The 15347-nt window shown below is 44.6% G+C and overlaps 1 protein-coding gene across 1 annotated transcript; it reads right to left on the minus strand.

Moving 5' to 3' along the window:
- Positions 1-322: 322 nt before the first annotated feature.
- Positions 323-12003, minus strand: wnt5b (wingless-type MMTV integration site family, member 5b). Its single transcript, XM_070992356.1, has 6 exons — positions 11828-12003; positions 10768-10855; positions 10427-10586; positions 6756-7048; positions 1562-1720; positions 323-1473 (listed from the first exon to the last, which is right to left on the minus strand). The coding sequence occupies exons 1-6, from the start codon at positions 12001-12003 to the stop codon at positions 1174-1176; spliced, it is 1176 nt and encodes a 391-aa protein (XP_070848457.1). The 3' UTR covers positions 323-1173.
- Positions 12004-15347: the final 3344 nt, after the last annotated feature.

Consider the following 15347-nt stretch of genomic DNA (forward strand, 5'->3'; position numbering starts at 1 on the left):
ACTGTCAGATGAAGGTCATGGAGCCGGAGCTGCTTGTGGTTGTCAAGATGGCGGCGGCCGGCGAGCCTCATTAACCTGCACGGACACACTTATCAGCTCACAGGTGCTGGAAATCTGCTCTGACAGCAGTAGTTACAGAGAGACGAATGGACAGAGTGTGTCCTGGAGGCGTCGTCCTTTTTTGACTTGAGGATTAAGTGTTTTTACTGCTTTTTCATGCATTTTAAAGAGAACTCCACACTCGCAGCTGGACTTTCCCAATCAGCTGTGTGGCTCCTGAATTTTTGCTGCAAAACAATCACCAAATTTTTCCTTTGTTTCTATTCCCTCCATTCACTCCCATCCTGTTATGCACCTCCAATAAGTGATTCCTCTTCCGCTCGCTCTCATCCGTCTGTTTCAGTCTGGACTTTTCTGCATTTCTGGTGCACGCACTGCAAGTGTGTTTCCGCAACGTCAGCACAACTCACGTATGCTAGAATTACTCTTGCATGGTTAAAGGTCAAAGGTTCTTTGAAACAGACACGTTGACAACAATTAAATGGCTTCAAACTCCAAAAGGGCTGAGTTTTATGGGTCCAAACTGTGCCTTGGGTTTGTTCGAGCCTCTTTAAATAACAATCAGAGTTGTATGTTTATTTATTACTTAATTATATATTTATTTCTTCTCTCATATCTTTGTTATCACACTAATCGCATGTGTCCACCTTTCCAGGATCCAGTTGTTCCACTTTCTGGGTCCGTTTATCCTTGATGTCCTTCTTTTTTCGTCCATCCGTCTTCCCATCCCTCCTTCCTTCGGGGTTGTGATCAGGATATTATACAGGACAGCAGAAAGTGACAGGAGCCTCTGCTGAAAAACGTCTTGTCCAAAAAGCAAGGAAGAAATCACATTACTCCTTGCTTCCAGTCCTCCCATCCATCTGGTCTTTTTCTCTGGCTATCTCTACATCACTGTGCTAAAAAATAAGGCCACACAGCTGTTACGCAGCTTTTGCCCTTAATGAGAAAAGGCAGGAGGTTTAAAAATGGAGGAGAGAGGGAAACAGAAAAAATGATTTTGTGTGTGCTAACTTATCCTGAACACAACCCTGAAAATTCACCCTCCCCTCTTCCATCCGTCGCTCCTCTTCATCTGCTCTCCCCTTCCTCCCTCCTCAGCCCCTTCCAGTGCTATTTACAGACAAACTGGTCCACGAGCGTCGTGCAGCGTTTGCACTTGACGTAGCAGCACCAGTGGAACTTGCAGTGGCAGCGCTCGTGCTTGTAGGTCTTGAACTGGTCGTATCCTCGGCCGCAGCACATGAGCTCGCAGCCGTCCATGCCCTCCGAGGTTTTGTTGCAGAGGCGACCCTGCGTGCCCAGCGAGCCCGTGGTCTCGTTGCGGAGGCAGTAGTCAGGGCTGGGGTCGATGTAGACCAGGTCCTCTGGGGTCGGGGTGTTGAAGCGCTTGTCTACCAGCTCCAGCTTGCCCTGATAGGGATGAAGTGCAGAGAGTCAGTTGGTGTAAAGATTTAGTTTTTTGGGGGGTAATTCTGTTCAATGACACTCGGTTTAATACCTTGCGTCCAATGCGCATAGCAGCAGCGCTGTCATATTTCTCCTTCAGGTACTCGCCAACACGCCTGAAGTCGGCCAGCTGGAGCCAACAGGTCTTCAGACTGCAGGAGCCTGAGACGCCGTGACACTTACAGGCCACATTCGCGAGGTTATAGACCGCCTGGGAGAGAGAAAAAGACAGATGTTATAAATTTCCATAAATTTCAACCATAAACATTAAAGTCACATTAAAAGCGACATAAAAATAACCAGCTGTCAGTCTTTCTTGCAGCTGTCTACTTAAAGGTTTAGAAAGAGACATTTCAGTGTTAGCTAAAGTGTTTGGTGAGAATGAATATCTCATATAGGACAAAAAGAAAAAAGTTTTTTGCTTGACTTCTGTGAAAACCAAATGATTATGTAATAAAAGCACTGTAGGAACATAGACATTTGTCTTGCAGAAGCTGACCAGTACATTAAGACCTCTGACACAGTGTGAAACTTGCATGTTGGGCTGTAGATAAACTATATTTGCTGCTACGCTGCTGCCATCTAGTGGTGAAGATGTGTAACCACTCCCTCCCGTCATCTACTTAGCAAAATAATGCAGGATAAATGTGTTCAACAACCTGAACACTCAAAAAGTCAGGATGAATCCAGATAACAGATATTCAAATATTTAAATAGTTTTAGTTAATTCTACCCTACAAAGCCAAAATGCAGTAAATACATATTTGGCCAAAGTTAAGACCAGAATCTGACCTTTCGACATTCTCGACCTTGAAAATGTGTAATTTCAGTGAAAACAGCACATAAAAATACAGTTACAGTAGCTAAATGTCAGCTAAGTGGCTAAAAGCTAACCAGCCTGGCTCATCAGTGCAGCCTACACCACATATGCCTTTGACTAATGGAAGTCATGTGATTTGCTGTAGTTAAATGAAGGCATTACCACCTCTCTACCCCTCGCTCAGCTCAAATCCTTCAGGCTGCTGCTGCCAAATTAAATGGGAGGAATAAAAAGTGAATAATGACTGATGGGACAGAAACTGCATGTAAGATCCACATGTGCCAGCTGTGCACTTAAAATATGCACTGCTACTGCACCTCCCGAGGCGCTAGAAATATCTTTATACAGCAGTAAATCTAGAAAGTCTCCTGTCTCCGGTTTTCTGTTGCCATTGTGCACTGATGCAAAACCCTCTCTTGTTAAAATGTGCAGTAAAAGAGATATCCAAAAGAGAAAAATGTAAAAACAAAGGATTTTTGCTCCATATGTGCTATTCTTCTTCTACTCCACCAAACTAAAACAAACAGCTGACTGAGAATAGAAAGCAGAGGAACTGTGGCTGTCTTGTAAATCAAGCATCCCACACATAGAAAGCAGTCATTTCAAATAACAGCTGTGAGGAAACTAAAGGATGGCATATTATTAGTTTAGCTATAAAACCAGTAGCTTTCAGTGGAATAGTCCTATAATAAAGAGAACACAGAGCAGAACCGTTCATCTGATATTTTTGACTTGTTTTCATGACACTCTGCCACAAGTTTCTCTCATTCAAATTATTTTAGACGTGCGTACTAAAGGTCTAAATGTCTACGAAAAATATAAACATAGTTCTCATTAAATCCTACAAAATCCTGCCAGTGTTTCCTCATGAAACGCCCTGTCTTAAAACAAATAAACTCCAATTTGATCTGCAAAATGTTTGCCTTTGTCTCAACATTAAGAGCCATTTTTTAACATATGGGTTTGTTGAAAAAACAGATTTATGGCCCTTGCAGCAGTGAACTTTAGGGGGCGCCCTTCACCCACACAGCTTCACCCCGTCAGTCAGGCAGCCTTGAAGTCACATACCCACCCCTCCTCGGCACACACGTATTATACCATGTGCTGCGTCACTGATCGTGCTTTGTGTCATGTTTGCACACACTCTCACACTTCAATGGCTGATTGCTGAATCGACTATATTCTGATTTTCCCTCCCACAGATGAACTGCTCTGCCTCTTCAAATTGCCTGATCCCAATTACCTTCTCACCTCTGTTAACCCCTGCATCCCAAACACCCCCGACCCTCAACCTCCCACCTCCCACCTCCTGCTCCCCTGTCCTCTACTTTACTACCCAGCAGGCATAACTCTCGGCACCCTCCAATCCTGCGATTCGACCCCCGTGACCCCCGCAGACAGACACGGAGAGCAGAGGACAATGACATCTTGTGACGGTAGAAGCCTTGTTTTGAGTGTCTGCGGCAATCAGTGGAATTTAAGAGCGGTGACCTGAAACAGCTCTATTTCAGCTCATTTCTAACTTCTCTCTTTGTAGCCTTTTCTTTCATTACTTACTTATTTCATGTCCATAACTGCTGTTATTTTGCACATTTCCCGATTCATTTATTTGAGCCACATCCCTCCAGCAGTACTATAGAAACAGCTCATCATCATTAAGATTATTATTGCAGGCTGAAATAACCTCATGGTGTCCAGTCTAACCAGGCATATACTGTGTGTGTGTGTGTGTGTGTGTGTGTGTGTGTGTGTGTGTGTGTGTGTGTCCAGCATCATACTGAGCTATTTGGTGGGTCGTGCCTGCTGGGCGCAATGACACTGGACCTGATGAACACACACACACACTAACACACACACACGGGCAGTCATCCGTGGTGGAGACACGGTCTCTGTGTCAGGCACAATAGGTTCTGCTCAGACAGGGTTAGGGGTTAGGAGCCGTGTGTGTGTGAGTGAGTGTGTGTGTGTGTGTGTGTGTGTGTGTGTGTGTGTGTGTGTAGTCATAGAATGGGGCAGAAATAGAGAAAATAGCCCACCCTTTGTGACAGGATAAGCAATGAATGAGGAGTAAAGATAGCCAAGAAGAGAAGCGTGTTGTCCTGCCTGATCTTCAGAGGGAATAACTAATAACATTTTCTTGGATCTGTATTTTCATACTGTATACAGGATGTGCAAATCCCTTTATTCCTATTTCTATCCATCCTCTGTTGCTCTCCCTGAGGTTTCTTAACCTTTTCTCCTGTTAACAAGTTTTAAGGAAGTTTTTCCGTATCTGAACTGCAGGTTCACATGCTGTACAGACTGTAAAGACCACTGAGACAAATTTGTGATGCAGCCGACTTCACTGCAGAAAAAAGCCTAGAAAACGTGTTGTGGCGCGTAGCGTAAAAATGCTTCTGCTTATAACTCAAACGGTAACAAGATGATTTTTTGAAAACAACATGAGGGCGCTGCATCGGAACAAACTGAGGATCAGCCTTTAAAAAGCTTAAAAGAAGAAGAAAACGTTTTTTACACGCTGTATGACATCGCCTTACAAGTTGTCTGTATCTGCTACCGTCTGTCACATTTCTGTTAAGAGCAACATTGAAGCCTAAAATCTAAAACTTAATAGCTCTGCAGCAACAACAAAGAGAAAAGTCTGTATGTTTTCTGCATTAATTTGTGCCATTTAGATGTATCTTTGGGAACAAACCTAAGATGTTTCTCTTTTGTTACGAGATTTCCCAAATCAAAAGGATTCAGTCTGGTCGTTTTGGCAACAAGCAACAAAGTGATCCACAGGTTGACGGATGAATCTGAAAGTTTGCATCTGTGTTCAGTGCAGAGGCGGCACAGTGTCCTGTTACTGTCCTCAGACTGGGGACGGACATCGAGTTGTTTTGGTCTCTGTGTGACAAGCCCGGCCTCATTTGATTTGTGTGAAATGGAGACAGTGGACCTAGGTGGCTGTGTGTGTGTGTGTGTGTGTGTGTGTGTGTGTGTGTCTTTTGAAAGTCGGAGGAGTGTGACGGAGGTCCATCCCTCACCCTGTGTCTCTGTCTCCAGACGCTTGTACACACAGGCACACACAGACGACCATGTTGTCCGTCTTCTACACAAATCAAATGAAGCTGAGCGCGCGCACACACACACACACACACACAGAAACACACACGCAGCGAGCGGCACGCCCCTGTCACCTCGACAAAAGCCCTGCGGTTTGCCCTGTTCAACCAAGCAAGACAAATCCCGCTTAGGACAAACCAGCGTGTCCATGAAAGAAAGAGAGAGAGAGAGAGAGAAAAGAGAGAAGAAGGGATGAAGAGGAGGAGAGAAGCTGTCTTCCTCTCCTCCTTTTCATCTCCCTCTTCTCCTCTCTTCCATTTCGATGGACAGACAACAATGAAAACCAGGGATCAAACAGGAGAGAGAAGGAAAAGTCATTCAAAGGAGTGTGTATACAGAAAGGCAGAAGAACTGTGTGCATGTGTGTGTGCGTGTGTGTGTGTGTGCGTGTGCGTGCATGTGTTAATACAAAGCAGTAGATCTGTCTCTCTCATACACTCTCCTATAGCCCCAATGGGACCCTCAGCAGAAACACAACCTCTCCAGACTCTCACCTTTGACCCCTGATACACACACAAAACCAGGCTAACCGTCTCTCACACAAATCAAATGAAGCAGACACACACACACACACACACACACACACACACACACACACACACACACACACACACACACAGCGTCTCTGTCTTGCAAACAGCTTAAACAAAGCTCTTCTAACTGAAGATAAACACATTCTCCTGATCCAGTGTGTACCAGAACGGGCAAATGGACCTTTTACGAGGGAGGGGTGTGTGTGTGTGTGTGTGTGTGTGTGTGTGTGTGTGTGTGTGTGTGTGTGTGTGTGTGTGTACAGACTAGCTGAAAGGTGAAGGGTTTCGTTTAGTGCACTTTTTCTAATGCTCTCCTCACCTGAAAGCATTTCCGAACAGCTTTAGCTCCAATATCAAGGTTGGAACTACTAATCTTTGCTGTACGGCAACCAGAGTGGGCCAAAATCCCTCAGAGACCATCCATCAGTCTTGCCTCCTTGTACAGTTTCCCCCCTCTGACACCTCATCAAACAATTATATGTTATCATCCATTGTGCTGCTGCATTTATGTGACTGTGTGAGCTTGTGTGTGTGTGTGTGCGCGCGTGTGTCACTGCGCTGGAATGTGCTTTGACCTGGTGACCTAGCCAGACTCCAAGGGCGTTAGCAGTTATACCATTTGGACCCTCCCAATAAATAACTTACCCACACACACTCACAAATACTGCCAGGTCAGGCAATCGGGGGCCATCTCGCCTCACACACACATTCCTTGCAGACATACAGATGTAGTATGGGGTCCTCTTAGCTTAAGCTAAGCCTTGAGTGTGTTATGTCTGCCGTACCTGTCTGCCTGCTTCGTTGTTCTGCAGGTTCATCAGAGTTCGGGCGTGCTCCGTGGAACCGCGTGGGTAATTCTTCTCTCTCTCCCTGGCGTCCACGAACTCCCGGGCGAACCGGTAGCCGTAGTGCACGTTGTCGCCGCAGCCGCCCCACAGCCAATCGCGTGGCAGGTCGCGGGGTCGAGCGGCACGGCTGCAGCCGCAGGTGGAGAGCTCGCCCTCGCGGCACGCCCGGCTGATGGCGTTGACCACGCCGGCCGCGCTGATGGAGTAAGTGAAGGCCGTTTCCCTGGAGCCTGATGGAGAGGAGGAAATAGATTCCATATTAGGTAATGCTAACATCAGCATGTCCAGTGATGACTGAACATACACACAGTAAGCTATGTTTGGTCACCATGTTTTTTATTTAGGGCTGTGGTTAAGGTGTGTGTTCAGTGACAGGAAACACGGGTAACTGCTCAGGTTAACCCCCCACCACACACTCACACAGACACCCACACCCACACAGAGCAAACAGCCCCACACCCACTTCACCTAACAATAGACAATAGCTGTGATTTGGGGCTCTAACTCTGTACCTGGTTAAGCTTAGTAGCTTTAAATACCAGCTCAGTGACCCATAAGACACATGCAGCGTTTAATGACATAAACACTTTGGCTTTACCTGTCCCACTAGTGGACAGGTAAAGGCTGATTTCACCCAGATTAAATCATATTCTCTCACTCTCCTCTCGAGGTATCTTGTATTTTATGTGTTCAGGCTGAGTGATGCATGTTTTTGAGGTGAATTGAATCATTTGTGGTTCTCACATCAAAGAAAGCAACTTTCCAGAAACAATGCTCCTGTTACTCTTCATCAACAGGTTTCACTGGAGCTACTTTAATAAGCAGTCCCTCTAAAGCCTGCTGGCAGTGTGTTCTGTGGATTATTCAGAGGAAAAACTACACATTTTCTGGATAAATATTGCTGCTAAATGTTGAAATGTTAAAATCTTGCATTTAAAAACTTACTTAAGTTAAAGTACAACAGTATAAACATCAGAATACATACTTTATACTTGTATATGAGCCATTTTAGAATCATATATATTCTATTACTGATTACAATTAGCGATGACTTTAATGTTGCAGCTGGGTAAGGTGCAGCTAATTTTAATGACTTTATATACTGCTGTTTAGCTTCACCTGTAATAATATATATCAAAATGTATTAGCTGATAGTTCATGATCTTTTTGGATTAAAAACATGCAAATTTACTAGTAAATAAACCTCTTAAAGACATGTAGTGGAATAGAAAAATTAAGTAGTGAAGTACAATTACCTCAACAATGTACTGTAGTACGGGAGGATCTGGGCTAATGTCAGTAGAAAAACTCTGGCTGTGGAATACACAGAGCCTGCATGACTATTCCACACATTAATACACAAACCACTTAGAAGAATGAAGCTGGTGGTGGTCTGACAGGTAGGAGGTGGAGCTGAACATTTGCATGTGAACAGCAACAAGCCTTGTGGTATTTCTGGTGGAGGCTGCACTCACAGAGACCACTGTGACGCTTCACTAGATTCAAATTCAGAGTTTGACTTTTTGTAGGGTGAATTTTCTCCCTTCAATGGAAGTTTTCGATTATCCGAGATGAGTTCAGTGGTCTTACACATATTTTTTAGTGTCATGTCCATGATATCCCTTAATTTTAAATACCAACTTCAGCCTCATATTTTTGGCTTCTGCTGATTTTTTTTTTTTTTTTGGTGTTTTAATATTCCTGTAATAACACCTTGTTACCGGTGGGTGGTTGACCTCAACTGCTCAGTAATATTTTATCATGCTTTAAGGGTTTTACAAAAGACGGAGATAACAGATGAAAAATCTGCCTTTTAAAAGTAATTCTGGCAGTTTTAAGCATGTAAACAATAAACCAATAAAATAAAATATAATAAAATGCCGTCATTCTTATTTATTTATCGTACTTCATGTAAGTATTATCAGCACAATGTACTTCAAGTATGAACAGTAGCAGTACTCATTGCGCAGTAAAAGGCTCGCGGCACAGTCTGGAATCAACAGGGACCGGCAGACAGGCAGGTCTGCATGCAGAGCTGAGGCGTGTGAGCTCTTCATTCAGGTTTTAGGAGCATCAGGGTGCAACATACAGATTATGCAGCAGGATAAAGAGCCGCTCAGAGAGAGAGAGAGAGAGAGAGAGAGAGAGAGAGAGAGAGAGAGAGCGAGAGGCCGACTGGTTTATGAGTCCGCGGAGGCCAGACTTCAAATAGCAGGTCCGGATCTGCCGGCTCGGTGTCAGCTCATCAGCGCATTTCAAAAGAGGAGCCGCGGGACAATGGACCGACTCACACCTCTGTCTAAACCTGCACATAGACTGACTGTCAATAGAGAGCCGTGCAGGCAGAGAGGGCCGGAGACAGAGGAAGAGCAGCAAACACCTCGTCTGACTGCCCGCAGCGGATCTGACACGTACTTGTTGATGAGAGTTTTCCCACATCGCCCGCTGGGCATTTAGACGCACATGATACTGATCCAGGATCAGCGCCACTGCTGCATATCGGACCACCATGTTTACATTTTGAAACGATTAAAAACGTCTACTTCATTCTTAGCACAGTTGACTATTTTTTTTTCTCTTAATTGTATCATTTTTACGCGTCTTCGCTTTTCCATTGAGCATGCGCAACGTGGAAACGAGCGGTGAGATGGTATTCGCTTGGGCAAGACGCTTCTGCGCTATTTCCATGCAATACAATACAATCACAGGCTTTTTTCTCGCTAGTAATGAAGGCCAAAATCAATATTTGAAATGTGCTAAACATTAAAATTAATAGGCTGAATGTACTCCTACTGTAACCCTACAGACTAATGTTGTGCAGAACCAAATCTAGCTTTGATGCTTCAGCCTGGATCCTGAATATTGTAATGGCTGTAACACAATGATGTGTTTTCTATTGAATCTGTATTTACCCTGTGTGGTTGCGCAAACTTAAGACTTTTTAATGTCACATCTTCTCACGACCCCACACAAATAAGTACTCTTCCGATCCCTGACCCTCGGCTGTGTGATCCATGTATCAGCCCTCTCTGCTCTGCTATAGATTCAGTTTCAGGCTACTGTCCAACTCATATTCCCGTGTAAACCAAGACATGTGATACAGTGTAGTATTATTTCAGCCTGTTATTTCACTGACCTCACATGACCCCGTCTGTTCTGTCAAACATTCAACACCCCTGATCTGCATGACCCATCCAAAAGCTTGCTGTGTGAAAGGGACAGTTCACCCCAAAGTCAAAAACACATCCCCCTTACCTGCTGTGCTGTTTATCCATCGAGATTGTTTTGGTGTGTGTTGCAGAGTTCTGGAGATCTCGGCTGTGGAGAAGTCTGCCTTCTCCTGAATATAATTGAACTGCATGTATTCTTGATTTTGGGGTGAATTGTGCCTTTAATAATCATGATAAAGGTCCAATCAAAGTGAAACAAAGAATGACTGACTACTCTTTTTACAACTTCCTCTGCCATCCCTTGTTTTATATTTCAAAATAGTCAGTGGCACAATACAGCTGTCACCACTGACAGATCTTATTTGATCAAGAGTCTTTTTAGACAACAACAACCTTTCCTCGCTCTGTTCCTGATCTCTCGTCAAAATGTAAACTCACCGATCTGCATGACCCGTCCAAACACAGATGTGTTGTCCACAGTGCTACAGTTCCACCTCCTCTGCCTGAACTGGTACTGGCACTCCTTGATGCCAGTCTTGGCTCCATCTCCGATGTAGACCATGTGGTCCTGGTAGAGCTGGCACAGCTTCCTCTGGCCCTGCAGACCACACAGCAGCGCAGGAGAGATTAGCGGAGATTAGCACGTTAATAGTTTGATACTTAAGTGATCCCTGTGGGGAAATTCTCCCCTTTATCTCCTCAGAGTCAAAGTACAGAAGAGGAACTGCTTTTGTTGATGCTGTAGGGCCACGAAAACCCCCCAAATAACAGGAAGTTACCTGAGAGAGACCAGACAGCTGACTGCAGAGAGGCTGAGCTCCGATGATGTACATCTCTGGCCGCTGGATCGGGGTCAGAGCCAGTGACCTGAGAGACAGAGGCCATATTTAGTCTACATTCAAACCAGTATATGCTATCTGTTAAACTCAGAGAGAAGTGGCAGGATTTCTGTGATCTACAACTCTCTCTGAAAGGAGGCTGGTGCTGTGGAGGACAAAGTTCAGACACAAGTTTATTGGTACGACTGGCCTATAAAGTGCAGATAAATAGACTTCTCTGGTGTTCATCACTGCTAACACTATACTCATGCGTCCTTTCCAGTCCTTTTTTAAATACATTTTGACTCATTTTTGCTTTAAAAAAATAAGGCAATCTGTGCTCAAACACAGCAAATATGACTGGTCGCGGCAGAGGTGTGCCCTTCCGTGGCTGTAAAGGGAAATTGAACTGTGTGAAGATGGTTCCTATGTGAAGAGCTAAAGGGAGATCTATTCTAAACCATCTATTCAGATTCTGCATAAATTGAGAGAGGCATCCACAAACCTGCACACACCCTCCACCACATCGCCACAAAAGGAACTCAATAGCATTGTCGCATGGTGTAAGTCAAGAACAAGCGTGGCTAATTGACGGGCCTATGGGCGCAGCAGCAGGCCGTCATGCAGCGCCATTTGGGGCTCAGCCAGGGTAAATATTGTGACAGAGCCTTCACATTTGTTCCATTCACCGTTAGTGCTCCACCACACGACTGGAACATCACCCCCAAAAAACACACACAGACACAAGAGGGAACACAAAGTCTATAGTTCACATTTTTTTTTCCATTTGTCATCTTATCAACAGCAGTCATGGAAAATGATATGAAGGATACGATCAGAGAGTTAACTTTTGGAAGCTGGTATCAGTAGTTTTATAACAAATAAAACTCAAAACAACAAAATCTGTCATCAGTGGCGCTCCAGGGTCATAGTTCATCCGCCTCTTATGCGCCACCGCACTGCTGAACATATCCTTCAGAAAAGAAATCAATGCGCCACCAGTGATTAGTCAGTCACTCACCACCATGAGTTGGCATCCACAAGCAGCAGTTGGGAGCTGCAGGCGAGGAAGGCGGCTGCCAGCAGCAGATGTCGCACGGCACCGACTCGCCTTCTCCGGACAGGCCTGTTGTCCATGGTCCGCCGCGTCACCGCCTCACAGCCGGCGCTGGGCAAAGTGCTCCGCTGTTGAGACATGGGAAACATAAGCAGGCGTCCTGCTCAGTCCTGTCGAGTGTTTAGATCTAGACCCAAAGTCCAACTCACGTGCGTTCTGTGTTTTTACACCACTTTTCTTTTAGTCCACTTGTCTTTCGCCCTGCTGTCCTTTCCTCCCAGCCTTTACAACTATAAGAACACTGCCATTAAAATACCAGAAAAAACCCCAAAAGTAGTTTCCTCGTAGCTTCTGTGAACAAGAGTCGATAGTTGGTTTGAGATTACAGCATTTTCCCCAGCAGAGAGGTCAGAGGCTGCCCGTGAATCCAGCTCACTGGTACAAACTTCAAGGCAAAGTCGTGCGTAAAATGGTATCAGCTGGGTTTTTACGCTAAGTGCGAGGCTCTTTCTCCCTCTCTCACTTGTCTTAAGAATAAGACAAAGCTACGATGTGAACAACGTGACCCCGCTGTTGTCTTCGGGAAAGATTAACACGATTAAAACGCTAATTGGGCAGCAAAGCGACTATTCCTTTCCCTTCCTGTCCCTCACAGCCGCTCCACATCCCTCTCTCTCTCTCCTTCTCTTTCGCCTACACCCCTCCTCTTCTCACCCCGACTTCACCTCAACCCTCCCTCCCTCCCTAACCATACATTGCGCGCGCATGAGGGTTCATCAAATGGGTATCGGACGCGTCAATGTTGAGCCAAAAGAGTGGATGCACCTGTGATGTTGCATTCAAATGCTTTGGACTTGAAGTGGGCGAAATCAGTAGTGGGGAATTATTGATTGCGCTGTCCATCATTTCTGACCGCGGATCCTGTTTATGTGCCATATTTAAGTTGACGCATGCAGTCACATGCGGACAGGGGAGTGTTTTAAAGTATAAAATATAATTGATAAGAGGATTGAGAACGGGCCACGCCAAAGAGAGTGTGGAGAAACCCTGAGAGTTCCAAGAGTGAGCGACGGGGGCTGAACGTTTTGCAAAACCTCAATCAACAAAAAAAAAAAAAAAAAAAAGTTCACGCGCGTCAAATTCCTATTATTGGCTGAAGTGAATAATTTGTTTGAATAAAAGGTGAGTGCTTCCAAATCGTCTAATCCCCTCTTCTTTGGTCTGAGAAAATAAAAGGCAACACAACACAACCCCCCCCCCCCCCGCACACACACACTTTTACGCACGAACCCACACACACACACACACACACACACACACACACACACACACACACACACACACAAACACACACACACACACACACACACACACACACACACACACACACACACACACACACACACACACACACACACAGGCGGGCAGGAGTTCTGAAAAGTCCCGGAGTAAAGAAAAGGCGTGTTGAAGCGAGCGCTCCTCAATTCATATCCCGGTCAAAGACAAACTGCGGCTGGGTCGGTGGGCGGTGAACCTGCGGAGGAACAGGCTCTTTGATCTGACTCACTGCTTCTCAAAAGAGTGCGTCCACAACCAAAGGTGGACGCAGGGGGAGATTTGACCAGGGCCTCCAAAATCTGAGGCTTTAAAAAACACCCATCAGTAAAAGAAATATGAGACTATTCGTTTTAGAAAAGCCCGTTTGGACCACCAGGAGAAAAAGGGTGATCAAGAGGGTCACCAAGTTCAATAAAGACAAATGACGCCTGAAAATTACGCCTGAAACGTGGTCATACAAATGACACAATAATATACCAGTTTTGCCTTTCACTGATCCAAACTTTGCTTGCGTAAAAACTTTGTCGAATGGAGCATATTGAGGACATTTCTAGACATTTTTGGCTATTCCCACGGACAAAAGTCACTCTGAAGGCCTAAATGGTTTTATTCTAACATAATATTTTGTTAGTTTTTTTAATCTCCTCATTCATATTCAGTTCAAACTCGTACTTCTGTGGGTGTGCCTCGCAGTGAAGAGTCGGATGTCCCTCGTCTCTGCATGATAATAGACCCGCAGCAACTGACACAGCGCACCTTTCATCTCGCGAGGCACCTAAACACCCCCCCCAGCGCGTGATCTAACTGGCTGCCTTCAATATACATCTGATTGATATTCTGCTGTGGGCGGGCCAAAGTCAGGTTGAGCGAGTGAATAAACAATTACACAATGAAACAGGATACATATTGGGAAACAGAAAGGTAATTACAATATGTGACACCACTAAAACTGGTCCAACCGATCACCCAGTAAGTGACCCGGAGGCTGAATTTAATGACTTTATTTCCACTTTACATGTTGTCTTCTTCTTCTTGTTCTTCTCGCCGTTTCTACTCGACTCCGTCCAGAGGAGGTGACGCACCTGGTGCGGCCAGTGATGCTCCTGGAAATGCTGAGGAGTTACTGTGACAACATCGCCCTCATGTGGTAAAATGTGTCCCTACATAACTTACTCAAGTACTGCACTCAAGTACCATTTTGAGGTACTTTGCTTGAGTATTGCCATCCTATTCCATTGACTGATAGCTTACGTTATTTTGCAGATTCAGATAATTAATATATAGAAAATAAATCAACTTTTACTTTCACCACTTACTATATATTTTGAAGCAAATATTTTAGATTTTTTGCTTAAGTAAGACTTTGAATGCAGGACTTTCATGCTGTAGTACTGCTACTTTTACTTTTGTAAATGCTTGAAACTGAAATGAATACCTTAATGTGTATTTTGGAGGTTTTCTTTCCACTAGTCTGAAGGAAATCTCAAAACTGACCAATGCATGAAAGAATGATGCTTTTGCCTGTAGTGTCGGGTCTTAAGGGATACATGCATGAACAGAGCCAGTGGCAAAGTTTGTCAGTAGACACCAGTCTCACCAGAGTCTCTGTAGCGTACAATAGAGGGCACTGTAGTACATTTAACAACAGGGCTGCTGCTGATTGGTGTGTCATTATCATGAGTCACTGTTGTGTCCCGGCCTTTCATTAAAGATGGACATTTCAGCTGCTGCTGAACAGGACGCTGACCAGCGAGGTTAAACATGGACGCTCCTCTGTGATACAAGATCCAAGAACAGAAAGAAACACTGAACTGTGTTTGATCACAAGTTTTTTTAACACCTAGTGTTGAATTTCAGCAGTCTGGTTTTCATGTGATGCACAATGTTCCTCATTTTGGCTGCACGTTAAATCTTAATACCAAATTGATGTTTGAGGACGGTGGTGGAAGAAGTGCTCAGACTCCTTAATCAACAGGCACTGCTGCATTTGCATATTTAAACGTAAAACCTCAGAAATCTTGCAATACGAAAAAAGAAAATTGTTTTAGTGCAAATAATCAACTGGGGACGCTTCGTGGTGATATAAAATTTGTACCAAATTCTCCAGCAGTGTCTTTCTTTTTAATCTAAAAGTGTATGGAATTTT

Source organism: Chaetodon trifascialis, chromosome 22 (assembly GCF_039877785.1).
Source record: "Chaetodon trifascialis isolate fChaTrf1 chromosome 22, fChaTrf1.hap1, whole genome shotgun sequence".
In the NCBI taxonomy this organism is placed as follows: Eukaryota; Metazoa; Chordata; class Actinopteri; order Chaetodontiformes; family Chaetodontidae; genus Chaetodon; species Chaetodon trifascialis.